Source organism: Haematobia irritans, chromosome 2 (assembly GCF_050003625.1).
Source record: "Haematobia irritans isolate KBUSLIRL chromosome 2, ASM5000362v1, whole genome shotgun sequence".
NCBI classification, from domain to species: Eukaryota; Metazoa; Arthropoda; class Insecta; order Diptera; family Muscidae; genus Haematobia; species Haematobia irritans.
In genome coordinates, this window is record NC_134398.1 from 143,150,003 (window position 1) to 143,173,905 (window position 23,903).

A 23,903-nucleotide genomic window follows, 5' to 3' on the forward strand; every position below is an offset into this window, starting at 1 on the left:
GAATTCCTAAATATTTTGAAGCCTCTGAAACTATCTCCCATGATTTTATATCAAAAGTAAACATTTGTGGATTTTTTTAACGGAAAATTAAACTCATAAAGGGTGGGCCGATGTTGAATGTGAACCACACCTAAACGCCAAGTTTTTTCCCGAATTTTATTTGACATTTCTCTATTTCAGACTTACTCAATTTGAACCATGGACGTCGTGAATGGGCAGAATGGTTCCAAGAAATGGCAACAGTTGGATGATCAATTTTCGAAGAAAATCATCTTCAGTGACGAGGCACATTTTCACCTCAATGGATTCGCCAATAAACAGTATTTCCACGTTTGGGCGAATGAGAATCCAAGAGTGATTGTCGAAAATCAATGCACCCACAAAGAGTGACTGTTTGGTGCGGTTTATGGGCTGGCGGCATCATCGGGCCGTATTTTTTCCAAAATGAGGCCGGTCAGGCACACGCAAAAAAATAATTCTTTCCTCCCAAACGAAATTTTAGACAAACAAAGTTCGTTTCTCATTTGCTTTTCGCTGTAAGGAAGTGTATTTGGAAGAAAAGTATATACTTTTTGTGATAAACGTTTATTCTTTTCCAGGATGTAAAAACAATTTCATAAAGACTAGCTCAAAAAAAAAACAATGTTTTCTTGCTAATTGCATTGTCCCTCATATCTTTCTCACATCCACGAGAATTTTTAGTTCTTAACACCTTTTCCTGTAATACCAACAATGTAGAAGAAATTATACGATTTTATAAATTTTTAAAATTTTTTTTACCTTTCGCCTGGACGGAGAATCGAACCGCGGACCATGCACATTGTAAGCCAACACACTAACCACTGAGCTATGTACCTGTTATGGTCATCAATAGATAAATATCCATATAAGTTATATTTATATAGCATAGCTTGCGGCGCCCACGAACCGAATAAACAAAGTTTATTTAACAGAAACAAACATTTAGTTTGGCACCGTGGAGCAGTGGTAGCTACGTCCGACTCTCATGCCAAGGGTTCGATCCCTGCTTCGGCCAAAGTTTTTTTTTTTTTTTGCTTTTGTTTTTTTTTTTACATATATTCCAGATATATTCGGAAGATTCCGAAAAAATGTTCAACATTACATTGTACTATATTAAATTTTGAACTGTAAAATGTGTCTTATTAAAGACCTAAAGTCAGAAAAGAACAGTGTTTGATATAAACGAAATGGACTGTGTTGTTATTTCAAAAATAACTTTTTTTATTGAAAAAATAAAAATTTTGTAACAAACGAATTTTTTTGGTGATAAAAGTTTAAAATTTTCGAAGCAATTCAAAAAACTCTAACAAAAGAAAAACGTTTTCGGTACACGTTTTCCAAACGTTTTTTTTTCTTTGCGTGCAGTTACTGTGAATGGTGTTCCGGAGGAAAGTATTTTTTCTTTGGGTGTACAACCCAATCATCGCTTGACAATAATGCGCATGAAGAATATTTAAGTCAAATTTGACTTTTTGGAGATATATGCACTTTATTATACCCTCCACCATATGATGGGGGTATATTAACTTTGTCATTCCGTTTGTAACACATCGAAATATTGCTCTAAGACCCCATAAAGTATATATATTCTGGGTCGTGGTGAAATTCTGAGTCGATCTGAGCTTGTCCGTCCGTCCGTCCGTCTGTTGAAATCACGCTAACTTCCGAACGAAACAAGCTATCGACTTGAAACTTGGCACAAGTAGTTGTTATTGATGTAGGTCGGATGGTATTGCAAATGGGCCATATCGGTCTACTTTTACGTATAGCCCCCACATTAACGGACCCCCAAATTTGGCTTGCGATTGCTCTAAGAGAAGCAAATTTCATCCGATCCGGCTGAAATTTGGTACATGGTGTTAGTATATGGTCTCTAACAACCATGCAAAAATTGGTCCATATCGGTCCACTTTTACGTATAGCCCCCACATAAACGGACCCCCAAATTTGGCTTGCTATTGCTCTAAGAGAAGCAAATTTCATCCCATCCGGCTGAAATTTGGTACATGGTGTTAGTGTATGGTCTCTAACAACCATGCAAAAATTGGTCCATATCGGTCCACTTTTACGTATTGCCCCCATATAAATGGACCCCCAAATTTGGCTTCCGGTCGCTCTAAGAGAAGCAAATTTCATCCGATGCGGCTGAAATTTGGTACATGGTGTTAGTATATGGTCTCTAACAACCATTTCATCCGATCCGGCTGAAATTTGGTACATGGTGTTAGTATATGGTCTCTAACAACCATGCAGAAATTGGTCCACATCGGTCCATAATTATATATAGCCCCATATAAACCGATCCCCCGATTTGGCTTGCGGAGCCCCTAAGAGAAGCAAATTTCATCCGATCCGGCTGAAATTTGGTACATGGTGTTAGTATATCGTCTCTAACAACCATGCAAAAATTGGTACATATCGGTCCATAATTACATATAGCCCCCATATAAACCGATCACCCGATTTGGCTTGCGGAGCCTCTACGAGAACCCAATTTCATCCGATCCGGCTGAAATTTGGTACATGGTGTTAGTATATGGTATCTAACAACCATGCAGAAATTGGTCCACATCGGTCCATAATTATATATAGCCCCCATATAAACCGATCCCCCGATTTGGCTTGCGGAGCCCCTAAGAGAAGCAAATTTCATCCGATCCGGCTGAAATTTGGTACATGGTATTGGTATATGTTCTCTAATGACCATGCAAAAATTGGTCCATATTGGTCCATAATTATATATAGCCCCCATATAAATCGATTCCCAGATTTGTCCTCCGAAGCCTCTTGGAGGAGCAAAATTCATTCGATCCGGTTGAAATTTGAAACATAGTGTTAGAATGTGGTCCCTAACAAAAACGCAAGAATTGGTCCATATAGGTCCATAATTATATACAGCCCCCATATAAATCGATTTGATCTCCGGAGCCTCTTGGAGGAGCAAAATTCATCCGATCCGGTTGAAATTTTCAACGTGGTGTTAGCATAAGGCCCCTAATATCCATGCCAAAATTGGTCCATATCGGTCTAAAGTTATATATAGCCGATCCTCAATCACACAAAAATTGGTCCATATCGGTTCATTTTCATGCACTGAAAAAAAAGCATACTCGGTTCCAAAGATTTTGTCTTTACTTTAAAAAATTTGGTATTGATTCCGAGCCAAAGAAGCGGAGAATAAAAGTAAGGATACTCTTAAGACACAATTTTCTTTTAAATTTAGGTTTTGTGTACTTGCTTCTAGGAAGCAAATTTTAATTTTTCGCTTTCTCAGATTTTTTTCTTCATATGCTATCAAAGTCCTTTAAAAACGAGTTAAAGGCAACTTTATTTTCCAAATTAGGACTCGACTTCCAGTAGAAATTATGCAATGTTTGAAGTAAAAAACTTCTTTAAAATAAAGTTTTGAAAAACATGTCCTATATGTGAACGATTTTTTGTTTTGTAGTCAAGATGCAAAAAGACAACAAATTTAAAGACAATTTCACTAAATTTAAAGAATTTTTCTGAATTATTAAAGTCAAGTTGACCTTAGCCTATACATTTTTTCTTTCATGTTAAGATACCCATTTTTAAGTCAAATCACTTAATTATAAGGACAATACGACTTCATTGAAAAGTTTATCGACTTTTGGACAAGGAAAATAACTTTATTTTAGAGAAATGCGTCTTCTATGCTAAGTAAAATTTGTATTCGTATTTTAAAGACATGAAATCTTTGACCTCACGACAATATTTTTTTCAGTGTGGTTGCCACTCGAGTTAAAAATAATCTTCCAAAGTTTTATTTTTATGGAAAACATTGTCAAAATGTTATTTCTATAGAAAATTTTATTTCTATAGAACATTTTGTCAACATTTTATTTCTATAGACAATTTTGTAAAAATTTTATTTCTATAGAAAATTTTGTCAAAATTTTATTTCTATAGAAAATTTTGTCAAAATTTTATTTCTATATAAAATTTTTTCCAAATTTTATTTCTATAGAAAAAATTTTTCCAAATATTACTTCTATAGAAAATGTTGTCAAAATTTTATTTTGTCAAAATTTTATTAAGGTACATAAGCTTCGGCCTGGCCGAACTTACGGCCGTACATACTTGTTTTTAACATTGTGGTCGACTATTTACTAGTGTTGGGAAAGTAACGAGTATTTGATTACAAGTACTCGTTACTGACTAATTTTTTGAGTACTCGTTACGAGTAAATGAGTACTCAATATCTTCAATGCCAGTTTTTTCTTCTAACGGTAAGTAAGTTGGCGGTTTGGAAGTAAAATTCTTGACTTCTTGGAAAATATTAATTGAAGTTTTCGAAAATCGTTTTATCAATTAAATTGAAACGAAAACGATATATGGCTTCATATTTGAAGAAAGTGAAAAATTTATCTGATTTCTTAAAAACGTTTGCATTTGAAAAAAATGCATTGGGAGTAGGTGGGAGCTTTAATTTAAAGAATCACATGGATCACGTCTCATGCGAATAGTATGAATAATAATGTCGTTGATTTCAGCTCGTTCAATCCAAATGTTTTCAGAGAAGGGCCCAAGCTTATTCAAAACCCCATGGAAGATTTCAACATTGGGTCTCACGATAAAAATGATCGCTAAATATTTGTATCCACTGTCAATGGTGGATTTAAAAAGTTTGAAAATTGCAAGCATCAGTAATACACAATGCCATCTAGATATACCCTGACGAAAAATACCGAATATTGAATACGAAGTTGGCTCTAAATTGAATGATTGGTGAAAATCTTTTTCTAACGAGACCCACATATCTATAACACCACATTTTATAACACCAGAATGAAACTGGATAATGTAATCTGCTTTTTTATACCGTTTTTTAATTTCAAAAAGAAGAAAATATTATTAAAAATTGCCCACAATGTCTTTTTTATTTTTTTTATAAAAGTAACGAGTAGTAACGAGTACTCAATTCAAAAGTAACGAATAGTAACGAGTAGTCAAAAGTAATCAAAATTTACAACACGATTTTTTTGAAAATTTGGCTTTTTCGCATTGATATTTTGTGAACCACTTAACTTATCACAGATCCAATTATACATGATTATTCGTCATCTTAATAATCGGACATTTCCAACTCGAGATATAATTTGTTTAGTGAAAGAAGAGCGAAATAAATAACGGGATATCTCAAAAACGGTTCCATAAAAAAATTTTAAACATTTTTTTTCGAATTCAGCAGATCAAAATACATAAGAAGTGTCGACTCTTATCAAGTGTACATTTTCAGTGTAAACTAGTGTAATTTATTGTGGTTTTTAATTTTTTATAAATGAATAAAAATTTTCTTTGAGTGTATCGCAAATACAAACAACATGTGCTCATTTTGACGATTGCATTTTAAATACCAACAAATTCACGTTGTTAGATATTTTAAAGAGAATGCTCACGTGAGAAGAGAATCTATTCAGAATTTCATTTCACACAAACACCAATATTGGTTTCACGCATTTATACGAATTTTAAGAACATGAAACGTGTTTCATTAAAGAACACTAGAATTTTCGTACACAAGATTTACGAATAATTATTTTATCTTAATATCTTCGATATGTTAAATTTAAAGTTAAAATATGTTTTATAGCTTCAACTTCAAACATTTCTCCACAAAATCTCGTTAATTAACACATTTTAGATACAAAAAACGCGACACGTAAACCATACCAGATACCAACGTTAACAAAGAGACGTACATGGACAAACTGAAGTTCACGATAAAAAAGCATAAAAATGTGAAAACATTAGCGACCAAATAAACTACCCCATATTCTCTTATGGTAAAAATTGCAAGTGTGGTCACAGAGAAAAAATAAGTATACAGTGTTGCCATCACATGGTAGTTTTCCCAAAATTGAGGATATTTTTTCGTGTTTGGGGACGAAAGTTTTATGTTGATGACTAGGTCATTTGATGGTGGAATTTCCACAAATTTGGAGATTTTTTAGAAATCGGTTCGGTATAAAAAACACAGCAAATCGTCAAAATTAAAAAAAGAAAAATTTGCTCTTTGTTCCACCGTATAAAATAGGGTGCGAATGGAACATTTAGGCTATAAGCGGACACTTTATATTGCGGGCCCAGGAGGTAATTTGATTGAAATTATTTCCTGAGGACTTCGGTCAAAATGTGTCCCACTCATCAGTGTTCCTCAATGATTTGGACAATATATCCCAAGAATATAGAAATGATTAAGAAATTTTATTACTTAAGTAATTAGAAGAACATTTCAGTTTATAAATACTAAATTTTTCCAATTTTCTAATTATTACTGATTTTCTATAGCAGAACCTTATTTTTTTCATAAACACTTGTTAAAAATGTATTGTGGATTTTGTGAGGATGTGTTTATTTAAATTGGGGATTTTTGGGAATGAAAGCATCCCAATTTGAGGACAAGAGGCGGAAAAATACTGGCAACACTGTAAGTATGTACGAATTCTATCTACAGGTTTCTCTTTACAGCATTGCCAAATTAAACATTTTTATCATCTTGTTATGGAACTTTCCTCGTTACTGTTATATATGGGCCTGTTTGAATTCGTATTCCTTTCAGCTTAGTGTGTAAATATAACCATAGCGATAGGCGGTAGGCGAACACTTATATACGTGTATTTCTTATGGGAAGCCCAAAATCCGCGACGGAATACCGTGACGGCTAGCGGCGTGTCGCTAAATTAAAACTTATTCTAACTCCTTGGCGAAAACTGGTATAGTGTTGCCATCGCTTATCAATTTTTTTTAACTCACCACTAGGAATTGCTGTTGCCTGGACACGTGTAGATTATTTTTTCTTGAAATAACTCAACAAATAACAAGCCATTGTATGTTTTTATTCAACTTCATTGTTTAGTATTGTCAAAGCGTGCTGTATTGACAACAAAAAACACTAGGAAACGTGAAAAATGGAATTATTCGCCTACCGCCTATCGCTATGGTTATATTTACACACTAAGTGTTCGCCTACCGCCTATCGCTATGGTTATATTTACACACTTAGTATCAAAATGTAAATTTATCTAATCGAAAGAAAGGTCTCGGTTTAATTATATTGTGTAAACACAGCCAAACCAGTTTTCGGTAGGGGAACATATTTGCGTACGCGTACAGTGGTAAAAAACCAGAAAGACTTATTTGGTGGTCCTCAAACTAAAACACCCCGGCCGCAATACACGCATGCCAAAATTGTTTCCGGAAGAACCGTAAATGGGCGTAGGGACTCACATTTAATGTCTTCAATTGACTCATAAAGGTGAGTATTAAGTTCGAGTTTAGCCGCTAATTTTCACTAAAGTGGAAACTAAATCAGTAAAAAAGTCTTAAAATTATACATATTTGTTACAGATTTCATTATAACTTGATGGGGAATATCCAAAGGAAATTTTCACAATGTTTGTATTCCCTAAAATGGATTATTAAAGAAAAGTAATCGTGAAAAATGATGATGAATGAAAAAATGATTTTAGCGGCTAAACTCGAACTTAATACCCACCTTAAAGGGTTTCCCAGAGCGGCCGTCTGAGTTTGCTTAACAACCAGAAGTCATACGGAGTTCAATCATACGAATTGTGGTTGTGGAATTGTATTGGTTCTATTTTAAGGTGGGTACTAAGTTCGACTTTAGCCGCTAAAATCAAAATTAAATTTGAAAAACAGAATAAAATTATATCTTCATGTTGAAAATTTTATTATAACTTGATGGGGAATGATCCAACGTAAAAATTGAAAATTTTCGTTTAAATGGATTATTAAAGAAAAGTAACCGTGAAAAAATGGCTAATTTAGCGCGATAATACCAACTTAATACAGGCCATTAAGGTAGGTACGAGTTTAGCCGCTAAAATCAAAAATAAATCTGAAAAACCAGAATAAAATTATATCTTCTTGTTGCAAATTTTATTATAAATTGTTAGGAAATGATCCAATTTGAAATCTTAATTTATTTTGAAATGAATTATTAAAGAAAAGTAACTGTGCAAAATGGCCAATTTAACGTGATAATGCCAGCTTAATACTGTTTTACCCTGCCATCGTTTCAAAGTTCGATTTCATCTCCATCTCAACCAAGGACTCTATAAGAATCGTCAGCTCTGATGGGGAAATGTACCAAAAAAATGTTAAAACTATTTTTCCATGACTAATTTAGAAGAGCCATTTTGATAGCAGCTGAAACGCCAAGAGTAAATAGCTTTCTATAAATTATATGAAAAAAAAACTAAACATTAGCTCTAAAAAAATGTTATTACGCTTAAAATTGAGAAAGACGTGTTGGTAACAATTTTTCGAAATTCAAGATGGAATAAAGTGATATTTTTCCAAACATACAGCCTCATTTAAGCTTAGTACTAAGATCACGTTTTCGCACGAAAAACTGTTATACTCCATATGAAAAACGTTAGCGCGGAATAAATGCGAAATCTTTGTTTTGAGTATTTTCAGACACCCTGGATTTTTCGCATGAAAAAATAGGCAGGCATATTATTTTGCATAAATAAGTTAACATCCCTGGGTTTGAGACCCTATTTACAGAGATAGATAAAGATATTCGTTTTTCGCAGAAACGAACTTAGTACTAAGCATTAAGGATAAAAACATTGACTTCCCGACGCCGACACGTCAGCAACACTGGGAAAACAAAAATACCTCTTTTGAATAGGGTATAGGGACATTGGTAATGTGGAACACCGTTCGAACTTAGCAATAAATAGGAGATTCATTGTCATTGGGTTAAATATAGTAACAGCCTTTTCTCGAATGAAAATCCCTTTCCTTGTTTTCCATCTTTGCTTTTGAGTAAATAATTCGAATACTCATCTAAACGTTCCATTATATGTATGATATGGCAATACTATGTATAGCACTTCATAGTTGTAAGCTTACAGTACTTGATAGTGCAACCCTGACTTTATTTTCATTTTCATCTTTTTAACTTTCCAACACTATTTCTTTGCCGCACGTGTGTTTATTTTTGATGCAGACAAAAATTTGAGTACTTTTCAATTTTTACTTAAATAAAACCCAAAACAAAATATGTCGGACAAGTAAGTAACATTGATATAGATAAATACATATCCTCTTCAACTCAATTTCGCCATAGATATGCTGTTCCCAATAAACTGCCTGGTAAAACCGTATCGGTTTTGGCCCACCGTAAAAGACGCATTCTTCAAGACAAGGCTACCTTGGAACAAAAGAAAAAATTGAAAACTGAGCGTGTGGCAAAAGTCAAACAACATCATAAATTCCGTAGAGCTGAATCTTTTGTTATGAATTACATCAAAGCTGAACGTACTGCAAATCGCATAAAGCATACCCTACGTAAGACAAATATCTGTGACACTAAGGACTCTACAAAAGTTAACCAAAAACTACTTCTGGTTATGCGACACGCTGGTAAGAAGATCTTCGATGAAACCACCAACAAAATCATGAAAACCCTACATTTGAACAATCGTCATAATGCCGTCTTTTTGGAGAATACCAAGGAGAACCAAATTCTATTGAAAGTAGTGGAACCATTCGTGGTCTATGGTTATCCAAATATAGCAACAATACGTGAATTAATATTCAAAAAGGGTTTTGCACGCATCGATGGCAAGAAAACACCGATTCAATCCAACACTATGATCGAGGAGCAATTGGGTGATAAGGGTATAATATGTTTGGAAGATATCATACATGAGATATTTACAGTTGGTCCCAATTTCCAAGAAGTTCAAAAGTTTTTGTGTTCATTTCTGGTAAGTTGGCTTCTGTAATTTAGGAAAACTATTAAAATAATATGTATAATACATAGAAATTGAAAGACCAAGTTGCCTAGTGAGTGTAGTCTGTTACCTTATAAACGGTGATTTGTTAAGAGCTTGATAACTTTTAAAAAAAAAAAACGCATAAAATTTGCAAAATCTCATCGGTTCTTTATTTGAAACGTTAGATTGGTCCATGACATTTACTTTTTGAAGATAATTTCATTTAAATGTTGACCGCGGCTGCGTCTTAGGTGGTCCATTCGGAAAGTCCAATTTTGGGCAACTTTTTCGAGCATTTCGGCCGGAATAGCCCGAATTTCTTCGGAAATGTTGTCTTCCAAAGCTGGAATAGTTGCTGGCTTATTTCTGTAGACTTTAGACTTGACGTAGCCCCACAAAAAATAGTCTAAAGGCGTCAAATCGCATGATCTTGGTGGCCAACTTACCGGTCCATTTCTTGAGATGAATTGTTCTCCGAAGTTTTCCCTCAAAATGGCCATAGAATCGCGAGCTGTGTGGCATGTAGCGCCATCTTGTTGAAACCACATGTCAACCAAGTTCAGTTCTTCCATTTTTGGCAACAAAAAGTTTGTTAGCATCGAACGATAGCGATCGCCATTCACCGTAACGTTGCGTCCAACAGCATCTTTGAAAAAATACGGTCCAATGATTCCACCAGCGTACAAACCACACCAAACAGTGCATTTTTCGGGATGCATGGGCAGTTCTTGAACGGCTTCTGGTTGCTCTTCACTCCAAATGCGGCAATTTTGCTTATTTACGTAGCCATTCAACCAGAAATGAGCCTCATCGCTGAACAAAATTTGTCGATAAACACATTTCGAACCGAACACTGATTTTGGTAATAAAATTCAATGATTTGCAAGCGTTGCTCGTTAGTAAGTCTATACATGATGAAATGTCAAAGCATACTGAGCATCTTTCTCTTTGACACCATGTCTGAAATCCCACGTGATCTGTCAAATACTAATGCATGAAAATCCTAACCTCAAAAGAATCACCCTTTATAAAAGTTTTCAAGAAATTGAGACTAATAGTTTGAAATAGGTCGAATTAGTCACTAAGGATAGGAAATAATATTTTGGGAACTAGATTTTTGTGGAAAGTTTAAAAATTTACATGAAATACATATTTCTTTGAATTTCTTTAATGGAAATTTTTTCTACTCAATTTCTTCCTTCCTTACATTACCGATGTTGTCTTAAACCTATTTAACTCAATTTATCCGACCGTGTGAAAAATAACTAAGGTTGTTCCGATTCCTAAGGCCAATGCTGTATGTGGATTTGAAGACTTGAGGCCTATATCGATAATTTCTACCTTGTCTAAAGTATGCGAGTACTTGGTTAAGGAACAATTTCTCTTACATATTAATCAGAGGATCTGTGGAAATCAATATGGATTCCGTAAGATACATAGTACGGTGTTTTTGCTTTTACAGCTGACGGATTTTTTTTCTCTCGTCTCACTTGATTTGTGCAAACCTTTTATTTTGATCTGTGTCACTACATCATCGATCATCCTATATGTTGGGACGATCACAGTTTGTAGATATGAACAGCAAGACTTCCCGTACTTATTCATTAGCTTGCGCCTAATGAACAGCTAAGTTGTTTGGGAGTATTGATGGACAATTTCTTTTGTTTTGTCCCCCACATTGATGCGATGCATTATAGAATATATGCAATTCCATTTTTTTCCACCGATATGTACGGTGGAATGTATTTAGCCTCTATACCTAACGCGTCCTAGCTATCGCGCAGTAGGCCCACAGAAATTGTAGATTTTTTATTTTTTATTAGATTGGTAGAATTCTTGATGTTTTAGTAGCTTTTGCAAATTATTCTTCTGCAACTAAGAGATACTTCACAAATTTTCTATAGAAATAAAATTTTGAAAAAATTTTTTACAGCAATAAAATTTTAAATAGATTGCAAAAAATGAGTTAACAAAAAAAAAAGAAAATTTAACATTTTGACAGAATTTTCTATAGAAATAAAATGTTGACAAAATTTTCTATAGAAATAAAATTTAACAAATTTTCTATAGAAATAAAATTTTGACAAAATTTTCTATAGAAATACAATTTTGACAAGATTTTCTATAGAAATGTAGTTTAGTCAATGCGTGGTTTTAAGCTGAAATCAAAAACAACAACAATGATTAAAGGAAAAAAAAAACCAACAATAACAAAACAAAACGAATGAGAAAAAGAGAAAGCACGCTCAAAATAAACCCAGCCAACTGCACTCAAATCGATGATTTGACGGTGACAAAGGAAAAGAGATATGTTTGTACGAATTTATTTCGGCATAAGCCGGCTCTCATGTAAAACCTTTTTTCGGAAGGTTCAAGTGTGGTTCACTGTTGGGTTTAGTGAACTGCCTGTATTTATTCTGATAATTGGTTGATAGTTTTGCTGCAAGTAGAGGATGCTGATGAGGAATGTGATAATTCCGAAACGTGCGTCCATCCAACCATCTTGCAGTCTATAGGGCTTTGCCCAAATAAATTTGACAAACATTCTTTTCCTCTGTTGGTTAAGCTACACTTGTAGTTTTGTCAATGCGTGGTTTTAAGCTGATTAAAGGAAAAATGATTAAAGGAAAAAAGCCAACAATAACAAAAAAAAAAAAATTCTGACAAAATTTTTGATAGAAATAAAATTCTGACAAACTTTTTTATAGAAATAAAATTTTGACAGAATTTCATATAGAAATAAAATTTTGACAAATTTTTTTAAAAATAAAATTTTGACAAAATTTTCTATGAAAATAAAATTTTGACAAAATTTTCTCTGAAAATAAAATTTTGACAAAATTTTCTATGAAAATAAAATTTTGACAATATTTTCTATGAAAATAAAATTTTGACCGAATTTCATATAGAAATAAAATTTTGACCGAATTTCATATAGAAATAACATTTTGACAAAATTTTCAATAAAAATAAAATTTTGACAAAATTTTCTATAGAAACAAAATTTTCTATTCAAATAAAATATTGACAAAATTTTCTATCGAAATACATTTCTTGTCTTTGGCAAAATAGCATTCTTTCCGTTTAGTTATTGGTGTCTCATAGGTTGATCAAACCCATTTTCAATACTAAACGATTCCTTGCGCTGATGTCAAGACCAGACAAACATGCTTCGATCGATTGATTCCAATTTCTTGAGCTTTCGGTTATCAATAGACAAATTTTTCGAAGAATATTCATTTAGATAAAGGACTAAATTAGGTACGACACCAGGCAGGTCTGAATGGAATTTATATGGGAAGATAGGGGAATGAACCGGTGAAACATCCAGAATTTCTTATTGTTATTCTTGAAAGCCAACATAAAGTTAACGATTAAAGAAATGTTAAAAAATTGTATTTCATTGCCAATTTCATAGAAAGGCAAATACCCTACATTAGCTTGAGAAGCTTAAAAAACAACCCCACTACCACCATCCACATATCAGAATATATTGATTCTTAAATCGAATTTATAAGGGAAAATAGGGGAGCTGAACCATTGAAACGTACAGAATTTTTTAATGCAAAGTGGAAATTTTATGGATGTGAATATTAAATGCCATAGAACATTTCATTTTATTGCCAATTTCATTGAAAGGCAAAGACCCTACATTAGCTAGAAAACCATAAAAATATTCTTGTAATGTAATGTTTATGAAACTTCGATTAACCCTTTCACTACCGAAATAAACCTAAGGCTAAAAACTTTAATTTTTCTTCTGTTTTTATACTAGTACTAACAGCATGTAAAACAAAAATTGTCATGTTGAGATCCTACCTCAATTACTTCAAGAGCTATATGAGCTTGTTCTGAAAATTTGATTCTTGAATTGTGACCAAATGGCCTTACGAAAAGAAGCGCTATTTGGTCTATAATATTTTTCAAAGTGTGAGAAAAAATACAAAAAAGAACCCGAAAAAGTATCAGCTATAGCTTTTGTATAAATGTCAATTTACTAAAGACATACAATAGAAAAATTGTCTCAAATTTTCATATTTTTCATTTATTGTTAAAGAAGTTTATAAAAATGTATTTTAGTGCCCACCAATATGGAAAATATTTATAGCTAATTTAGATTGAAGCCTCTACTTTAAAATAACATCGAGAAATAAAATAGAGTTTGGTGTCTTTCTCGAATGTCCTTCTAAGTGGACATCGGTAGTGAAAGGGTTAACTGTAGCCTCACTTTTTCCATTTTTTAAATAACATTTACATTAATGTTGTATTTTCTATTTTCTTTCTTTTAGTTATCAAGTCCTCGTGATGGTTGGCAAAAGAAGGTTTCAGTTTCCTATAAACGTGGTGGTGAATATGGTGATCGCGCAGAGGGTATCAATGAGTTGATATCACGTTGCATATAAAACAACAATAAGTTTTATTTTTTAATGGCTTTGATTTTTTAAATAAATATAGATGTTAAGTAAATCTGTGTAAAAATATCTCCTAGTATTCAAATTTCTAAATATAAAAGAAAAGTTTTTTGAATGTAGAATTAGTTGCTTTGCTTATTTGTAATAATAGAAATCAATTGGAAAAACTATTTATAAGGCTCAGGTTCAGTTCATGGGACGCTTCATAGGGCATTTGATATTGGCGGTCATGCCGCCTTCGAATTCGTCGTCGCCACTCATCAAAAGCTCTCATTGTCATATGATATTGGAAACTATATTAACGGAAAACTTGCTTATATTTCTGATGATGAAAGTATTTTTCTTCCGCATTAAAATAGCTATATTGAAAGCGTTTTCAGATATGATCAAACGATGTAGTTTTCGAGAAATAAACTTCAAATGGTCTACGTAGTAGTACTCAGGGAGCCGCCGAGTTTCTATAAAACACCAAAAATTTTTTCCCCGGTTTCACGGTAATGTGAAACGCCATTTTGTACACGGCTATAAAAAGTAGGTCCCTTGTCAAACATGGAATCGGGCAGCACTCAGTAATAGGAGAGAAGTTCACCACTGATATCACAATCGACTGAATAGTTTAATTCAGCCTAAAATAACGGGCTTCCATTATACCTACTTAACCTAGCGCAACGACCAATGGGGTTATTAAAATGTTCGCAGATAACATAGGCTGGGTGGGTAAAGAACGACAGGGGAAATAACAACTTACCTCGTCGAAATGCAAATTCTTCCAAATAGTTTTTCTAAAACAAATTCTTTTATTTTATTTTTTATCACCTCAGTTCCTTTCCTTTTCTATTTCTGTTTCATTCATTGTTTTCTAAAATCAGTATTTAGGGTTATTGCTACCTAATTTTGTTTCAGGTAATGCGCCCTAATCCTTCTCTAGGAATCACGGACTCCATCCCTTCACCCTGAGTACGGCCGTTATTAAAGGTAGCAAATAGGTTTCGAGAGTCGGAACGCCAGTCGGGTGGTGTATGGTAACCGAAAACATCTAGTAATGGTAAGAAGCACAAGGTATTGCTGGGAGTATGCCATAATTGCTCTAGGTAAGCAGTTTTTCGCCACAACTAATTATCCAGTTTTTGCTCGGTGACTTCATACCGGCACGGACGGATCGTTTGATATTGAACTATATTAGTTATTTCCCGGTAACGCGTTTCGGTATTCTTCCTGAATCATCATAATGCGAAGTCTCAACAAGACGTGGTCAATACAGTGCCCACTGGGTTCTTATGGCGGTAATCATTCACATTACCACTACCATTGTGGAAAAGGATGGAAAACCTATAAACCTTGTTGAAAACGCAGATGAGATGGGATTGATTCTGGCGGAGGAAGATAGATAATGAAGAGTAAAAAACAAAACAAATATGAGGAATCACAATGGACCAACATGGCCAAAGTGAAAACGAATACCCGTTCTATGGATTTGGTTTCATCCTCTATACATTTCTAAATGCCGTTCGGACTCGGCTATGAAGAGGAGGACCCTTTGTCATTGAATTACGCATATAATCGAGCAGCACTAGTGAGTCTAAAATAACATAACCTATTACCAGGGGATAGTGAATTAGCCACCAGAAAGTCATGATCAATCATAACTATCTTGGGCGCAAGGAGCCCCTGGTTTGCATGCCCGTCTTACATACAAAGGGCCTTGGTTTCAATCCCCCTTTCGACTGAATAGATACAAATGTTTTCCAGCAGTGGATTATACCCCTCTCAGTAATTCTTAGTGCATCGAAGCTTTTTAAGTGGTTTCACCGTTGCTTTACCATTGAGCTACACATAGAATCGAGCTGCACTCACCAATAGACAGAATAGTCTAAGTGACAGTCACTCTATCTGACCTAACCTAATACCAGTGTGGATAGGAATTTACCCAGCAGAAAAAGTCATGATCAATCATAACTATCTTAAACGTGAGGTCTTGCTTTATAAAAAATAGCCATCTCGATTCTTACTAGTTAGCATGTTCGCCTTGTATACAGAGGGACATGGGTTCAATCCCAGTTTCGATAGAACACCAAACAATTTTCAGCTGTGGATTTACCCTCTCAATAACACTCTCTACGTGCTGTGAAATGGCGTTCGATTTCGGCTATAAAAAGGAGGTCCTTTGACATTGAGCTAAACACAACTTGCGGTATCACAATGGACAGAATAGTGTAAATAAGACTAGAATATAAATCAGTTTTTGACAACATCAAAACTGAATGATTTATTTAACTTCCACATATGTGGATAGACCACGTGCGCATGAACAGCAACACCAAAGTTGTTTTTGTTTTGTTAAAAACCTCTCTTAGTAAATATCCCGAAGCTTCTGGCAGGAAGAATGTGGGAAAAATAGGGAGATGATCTTAACTGTTTACAGGGTATTTGAGTGTCCCCTTACTATGCAGTATCTTTCTGGAATTCGAGAGGGACATTTTGGGATGTTTTTCAAACACGGAGAACCTGCTAACATCGCCAATCTAAAAATATCGACACGATGAAGCTTCCTTGAATTGAATGACATAAGAAGAATGTTTTCAATTTTCAATATTTATTTGGTATTCAGCGATGTAACCACATCGTTTGGGTTAACATTTTCATGCGGTTGTGGGGTTTCTTCCTAGATTCCAGCTTCTGGAATTTGTATTAGAAAAGGGAAAATTAAGGAAATATTGCTTAAGAGAACATAACCAAGGGACAGAAAACACTCATTGGTAGGAGAAAATCACAAAGGGGAGAATGTCTAAAGGAAACTGGAATAACATGCTGTCTCTACAACATAACCTAACTTTTCCTAAGGAGGGGGTCCAATAATTGGTTGTCACTTGATCTACACTATAAAAATATAAAATAACAAAAAAATGATAATGCTAAGTTCAACTCTAGTAAAATCGAAATGTGCCATATTTATTCTTTACTTTTATGCCATTCGAAGACATTAGAAAATTATTGAAAAAATAAAAAAACAATATAAAATAAAAGTAGTCCAACTATTTTGCCACCATGGATGCCATTGAATATACTGGCGACAAGGATCGTCCTCTGGTTGAATATCAATCAATATCCTCCACATGTTCACACATGAAAGATTTGGAAAGACCAGAGCGTTTGCATGAATGGCTGCAACCTCTTGAAATTGAAATGCTTCACCAAAGATTTGTGGAGAAGAAGAAACTTAACTATGATCAATTACGTGAGGAGTTGGCCGATCTTGATATTCATTTTAATGATTTGGAATATAATCGTCTATTTCTAAAAATCAATCAAAATCGAGATTTCAAATGTGATTGGAATGAATTCGTATCGTATTTGATATTTGGATTCCAGGAAGATGATCCTGCCGGTCAAAAAGAGTCCTTAGTTTTGCCAATTTCGTCGCAGCCTATTGTAAAAAAATCTGAGCATAGATCGGCTGTATGTTGTCTAAGTTTAATGAAAAATGAATCCGATTTCATAGTTGATGATGAAGTTCAAGATAGAGGGGAGGTCGAGGAGCAGGACCATGAAAATAAGGATGACATAGAGGAGATAGATGAAGAAGCTGAGGAACTAAAACGTAAATTGGCAGATTTAGCAGTGATTGATACTCCTGATAACACTGGGGTATGGATAACTGCAAGTAAAGAGGGTCAAATAAGATTTTGGTCACCACATTTGGAGCCTTTACGTAGTGGCATGTCGGAGAGCAGTAAGTAAATAAAATAAAAACCACACAAAAATATCAACAAATTATTCTCTTTGTTTTTTTCGAGTAGTGCATTTAAAAATGTCCACATGGATTTTAGCCATTCAAGCATTATCGGATGTTAGCATCGTTTGCACTGCTTCCACGGAGAGAGAATTACGTTTCCATGAGACAGTAGCTTCTACATTCACTTTGCGCATTGTTATACGTAGTATGCCATATGCTGTTTGTTGTATGTCCTATAGCTTTTATCCCAATGGCAGGACTAATTCCCGTTTGATTATGGGTGATTATGGTGGTAATGTTCGTATATTGGAATTTAATCCCCATTTGAGAGGGCCATTTCAATCAAAACCTGGAGCTGCCTTGGTTGAGGTATTCTGGAGTGATATTCTTAAGGTTAGTTTAGTTGTGTTACACACACTTGATATTGCCAAAAAATGTATAATTCTTTGTTCCAGGGCAAATTACCTTTGTTCATGGTCCATGAGTATCCAAATATTCATTCTGAACTTGTACAAGACACGTTTTATTCATTTCGTTTGAATTCCCTATTTTGTGCGGCGGAATATCGAAACACTAGAAAATATCGGGGCCTTTGTCCTGGCTTAATTTTGGCTAATGGGGATGATAGAACAATATTCCGTATACCCCTGGTAGGTAAAGAAGGCACATGACAATATATCATAGTGCTATCTATACGTGTTCCTAGTCGTCACACATCTGTATGTTTTCCAAATTCGAGTTGCTTTTCTGAGTTGTAGTAGCCTTAGGATATATACTGGAAAAGTCCAGATTGAGGTTCAGGTCTATTGGTTTCGTTGAATACACTTCAGATATTCAACTCGAATTGCCGGGTTTAGAAGTGGGGTTCCTCCCAGTACAAAGCTAAACTAATACGAAGAGATCGCCTTCCGCATGGCTGCCGTGTGGCCTCCAATTCCACTTTTATTCCCTCATCATTATCAACGCCTACAAGGTGACTAATTGATTGTCCCTTCTAAAATTGATCCTTCTTTCTGAGGGTATCTTCTTGGAAATGACATGGGTGATTTATCTCGAGTAGTTCGTCTGATGCTGGTGGATGAAGAGGTCGCAGTGTTGTCTCACAGAGAGCATTTTAGGTCCATGCTCTTCCGGAGTCTGATCGACATCCAGAGGCAATCCGCAGGACAGTATTCTGCACCGGTCTTGCTTATATTGTGAGACCAAACGAGAAGCCGTTTGGTCTCACAGTCTCTTTCCCCCGATGGAGTCATTGTTTCAATCCCAACACCAAAAAGATTTTGAGCGTTGGATTATCCCCACTCAGTAATGCTGACACCGCAATGTGAAACGTCATTCGGACTCGACTATACAAATGAAATTCTATGTCATTGAGCTATAACATACATAGAAAAGGACAGCACTCATTACTAAGGGAGAAGTTCATCACTTGTGGTATCACAATGAACCGAATAGTTTAATTGAGCCTAAAATACTGGCTACCAGTAACGTGCCAGCTAATTCCTATAGAATCTTATTCCTACTTCCAAGAACCTTGGGGTTCATGCACATGGGAATTTTCTGGCCAAGAATGTGGATATTTAGTTCCTGATTCATAGTCTCCATACTTCTTAAGACTCTGCATCGCAAGTGCACCAAGTGCGACACTCGATGAACATTACAAGAGCTACTTCCGCGCGTGACTGGTGGCGAGCAGACTGACCACATGTACTTCACTTAGGCTTGACAGATGGCCGGGATTCGCCTGGATTGTCCCGGAATTTCGTCTCCAGGAAGTTTCCCGAATCTTTCACAAAATTTCGAAATTTTAATTGCTCTAGGCATATGTTTAAATTATTCCCATTTCTTAGAAAAGAAAACGATTTGAAGTTAAATCGCTTTCAAAAATATTTTTGGTTTTGGATTTTCATACTTTTTATACCCTCCACCATAGGATGGGGGGTATATTAACTTTGTCATTCCGTTTGTAACACATCGAAATATTGCTCTAAGACACCATAAAGTATATATATTCTGGGTCGTGGTGAAATTCTGAGTCGATCTGAGCATGTCCGTCCGTCCGTCCGTCCGTCTGTTGAAATCACGCTAACTTCCGAACGAAACAAGCTATCGACTTGAAACTTGGCACAAGTAGTTGTTATTGATGTAGGTCGGATGGTATTGCAAATGGGCCATATCGGTCCACTTTTACGTATAGCCCCCATATAAACGGACCCCCAAATTTGGCTTGCGAGGCTTCTAAGAGAAGCAAATTTCATCCGATCCGGCTGAAATTTGGTACATGGTGTTAGTATATGGTCTCTAACAACCATGCAAAAATTGGTCCACATCGGTCCATAATTATATATAGCCCCCATATAAACCGATCCCCCGATTTGACTTGCAGAGCCTCTCAGAGAAACAATTTTCATCCGATCCGGCTGAAATTTGGTACATGGTGTTAGTATATGGTCTCTAACAACCATGCAAAAATTGGTCCATATCGGTAAATAATTACATATAGCCCCCATATAAACCGATCCCCCGATTTGGCTTGCGGAGCCTCTAAGAGAAGCAAATTTCATCCGATCCGGCTGAAATTTCGTACATAGTGTTAGTATATGGTCTCTAACAACCATGCAAATTGGTCCATATCGGTCCATAATTATATATAGCCCCCATATAAACCTATCACCAGATTTGACTTCCAGATTTGAAAATTCTTCCCATTCGGTTGAAATTTGGTACGTGATGTTAGTATAGAGTATCCAACAACCATGCAGGTTCCTATCAGTCCATAATAATATATAGCTCCCATATAAACCGATCCCCAGATTAGACCTCCGGTGCCTTTTGGAGGAGCAATATTCATCCGATCTGGTTGAAATTTCGTACGTGGTGGCAGTATATGATATTCAAGTCTTTAGTCTTTCGTAGAAGTTTCTACGCAATCCATGGTGGAGGGTACATAAGATTCGGCCTGGCCGAACTTACGGCCGTATATACTTGTTAAATGTACGTTTGTCTCCCAGATTTTTGCATTCAATCTCATAACTGACAGAAAGAAATCAAATGACTTTCAATGTCTTTCGAATTATCAGCTGTCACTTGAGCTGTAAATGTAGAAAAATATACGCACGTATCTAATTTTATTTCAAATTCACGTTTTTCTGTGAAATGTTCTTTTACAAATTATAATTATCAGTTCACAAAATAAAATTCCCTGCCAACATTTCAAAATCGATTTTATCCCTATCACTACCATAGACTCTTTAGTGACACTATAACGATCGCCAACTGTGATGCGAAATATACCCAAATTCATGTCCATGGCGATACCCAAATTCCTAGTATAAAAAGGCACTACGAAAGAAACAGCGAATGCCACCTTAGATCTAAATTTGGTTTGCCATAACCGAAAGTGTTTGCCAGTAAATATGAGTTTAGGCTTCCGATTTTCAAGAGACAACTTGATATAGAATCATCGCAGCCATCTTGGGAGAAAGTTTCAGAGGCTCTAACATATTTAGGAATTTCAAAGTCTGCAGGCAATAACGACTACGACATGGGGTTTACGCAAATTTACCAAAAGAAATACCAAGTGATACAATATGGGCTTGTCCCAACAAATCCCGGAATGAACGGCGCAATGTCCCGGATTTCGGCAACCATCATCTGGCAGCCTTATCTTCGCTTGTGCTGAATTGCTCTCAATGTCGTTGGCTCTAAGGATGAGGATTCTTAGCAGGTTGTCAGGGAAACTCTGCCAAGGAAGGATAAAGGGATTGAATTGGGAGAGGGTAACATTTTTCATTGGCAGGCAGCATAATGTTTAAGTCTGTAGTCATAGCCGATAGCCTTTTAAATCACATATTATTCCAGAGGTCTACTACAAAACGATATCGAACCTATTGCTTTGCATTTTGCGATCTATCCTATGGATGGCAGCTACAGACAAGAACTGACTACAGACAAGAATACAGTGTCAAAGTAATAAAATACAATTAATATTTCTTTTCAAGGGTGTTACCACTTTTTGTGTGGATGAAAAGAATAACATTGTTGTTACGGGTGGACCAGATTCAATTGTTCGTGTATGGGATGTCTATATTCCTAGTAAACCCTCCGGAGTTTTAACTGGCCATAATGGTGGTATTGTAAAGGTTTTTGTCCAACCGGATGAAAAGAAAGTCTACAGGTAAGTATACTTGGGACTACCGATGAGAGTAGGTATAGCATTTGCCGGAGAGAGTGGAATAGAGGATGGCTATATGAAGGCTAATAAATGTCGGAGACATTGCTCCGCTGTAGGAAACTCCATTGATTCTCCGCGGCTTGCAAATCGTGTTTTTTAATTCCACAAACGTTACTCCTTTATTACGAAAATGTAGTTCAAGGGGCAACGCGTTTTCCCACGTGTACGGACGTAGTCTAAGCATAAGTTGTGTGAGCAGATTGCGTTGGTTCTCAACCTCTCTAGTTTCAGTATGACCAATTGAATTCCGTCGTAATCATCGACGAGTAACATCTCTGATTCTATGAAGAGCAGGATTTATACGGTGAATTCCATCAATCTCGGCTGGGGTGGGAAGTTGACTGGTATAAAATAAATATCATAATTAATGGTAGCCATTTAAACTTACCACTAGGATATGTTGTTGCTTTGCCACGAGTTAATTTTTTTACCTAGCTGTCGCGGTATTCCGTCCTGGATTTTGTCTTCCCAAAAGAAACGCACGTAAACAAGTGTTCGCCTATCGCTATGGTTATATTTACACACTAAGATGTATTTCAGACACATACATTTTGTAGGAACAATGCGTTAGATGGATCCATGGGAAACTTGAATCCCCATTTCAACCTAACGTAAAACTATGTTTATATCACAATCTGGTAAAAAAGAAAATTTGAAACTCTTGCCGACAGGGGTTCTCTCCGATTACTACCCATTCTCACCGGGGGAATAAAAACATGTATTTCCATGTAAAGGGTGATACGGTCAAAATTTGGTCAATATAAACTTGACGTATTTCTTTCAATTTTGCATTTAAAAAACCTGAACACCCCTTATTTTGAAGGTGTGTGTGTGTAGAATGCTGCTCCTATTTTGATTTTGGAATTCACTCTTCAGTTGTCAAAATGCCGTCCAAGCTAGAAGAGCAGCGTATCAAAATTTTGCTCGCGCATCGCGAAAATCCGAGCTACTCGCACGCAAAGCGGGCAAAATCGCTAAAAGTTGCCAAATCAACCGTTACAAATGTAATTAAAGTGTTTGGGGAACGTTTGTTGACAGCCAGGAAGTCTGGATTGGGGGGAAATCGAAAACCGGAAGCCGCTGAGACGACAAAGAGAGTTGCCGGTAGTTTTAAGCGAAACCCTAACCTCTCTCTCCGAGATGCCGCAAATTAGCTTGGTGTATCGTCTACAACCGTGCATCGAGCCAAAAAACGAGCCGGACTATCGACTTACAAGAAAATAGTGACTCCAAATCGCGATGATAAACAAAATACGACGGCCAAAGCGCGATCCCGGAGGCTGTACACGACGATGCTGACGAAGTTTGACTGCGTGGTAATGGACGACGAAACCTACGTCAAAGCCGACTACAAGCAGCTTCCGGGACAGGAGTTTTATACGGCAAAAGGAAGGGGAAAGGTAGCAGATATTTTCAAGCACATAAAACTGTCAAAGTTCGCAAAGAAATATCTGGTTTGGCAAGCCATCAGTACCTGTGGCTTGAAAAGCAGCATTTTCATAGCTTCCGGGACTGTCAACAAAGAAATTTACGTGAAAGAGTGTTTGAATAAACGTCTGCTGCCTTTCCTGAAGAAACACGGTTGTTCCGTTCTGTTTTGGCCGGATTTGGCATCTTGCCATTACGGTAAAAAGGCCATGGAGTGGTACGCCGCCAACAACGTGCAGGCGGTTCCCAAGGACAAGAACCCTCCCAACACGCCAGAGCTCCGCCCAATTGAGAAATAC

At 35.9% G+C, this 23,903-nt stretch overlaps 3 protein-coding genes and 1 long non-coding RNA gene across 9 annotated transcripts in view; 3 read left to right on the top strand and 1 right to left on the bottom strand.

Moving 5' to 3' along the window:
* Nucleotides 1–5,793, bottom strand: part of LOC142226404 (large neutral amino acids transporter small subunit 1-like) — a 53,498-nt gene extending 47,705 nt beyond the window's left edge. For 2 of the 6 annotated variants that reach the window (XM_075296400.1, XM_075296397.1), the window contains exon 1: nucleotides 5,562–5,738. The gene's annotated coding sequence lies outside the window, so the exon portion shown is untranslated. Of the gene's footprint in view, nucleotides 1–5,441 lie in introns of all 6 variants that reach the window. The other 4 variants (XM_075296399.1, XM_075296402.1, XM_075296398.1 and 1 more) reach the window with 4 other exon arrangements.
* A 1,170-nt stretch (nucleotides 5,794–6,963) lies between these two features.
* On the top strand, nucleotides 6,964–7,731 carry LOC142224141 (uncharacterized). The gene is made up of 2 exons (XR_012719052.1): nucleotides 6,964–7,300; nucleotides 7,393–7,731. It is a non-coding gene; the product is annotated as an uncharacterized LOC142224141 (long non-coding RNA).
* Nucleotides 7,732–8,937: 1,206 nt separating this feature from the next.
* LOC142226408 (large ribosomal subunit protein uL30-like) lies at nucleotides 8,938–14,331 on the top strand. The gene is made up of 3 exons (XM_075296413.1): nucleotides 8,938–9,089; nucleotides 9,146–9,788; nucleotides 14,087–14,331. The coding sequence occupies exons 1-3, from the start codon at nucleotides 9,079–9,081 to the stop codon at nucleotides 14,198–14,200; spliced, it is 768 nt and encodes a 255-aa protein (XP_075152528.1). The 5' UTR covers nucleotides 8,938–9,078; the 3' UTR covers nucleotides 14,201–14,331.
* Nucleotides 14,332–17,196: 2,865 nt separating this feature from the next.
* LOC142226409 (WD repeat-containing protein on Y chromosome-like) overlaps nucleotides 17,197–23,903 on the top strand; it is a 29,671-nt gene continuing 22,964 nt past the window's right edge. The window contains exons 1-4 of the mRNA XM_075296414.1: nucleotides 17,197–17,939; nucleotides 18,007–18,335; nucleotides 18,398–18,592; nucleotides 21,944–22,119. Of these exons, the coding sequence (XP_075152529.1) occupies nucleotides 17,255–17,939; nucleotides 18,007–18,335; nucleotides 18,398–18,592; nucleotides 21,944–22,119 (1,385 nt within the window). The 5' untranslated portion in view covers nucleotides 17,197–17,254. The remainder of the gene's footprint in view (nucleotides 17,940–18,006; nucleotides 18,336–18,397; nucleotides 18,593–21,943; nucleotides 22,120–23,903) is intronic.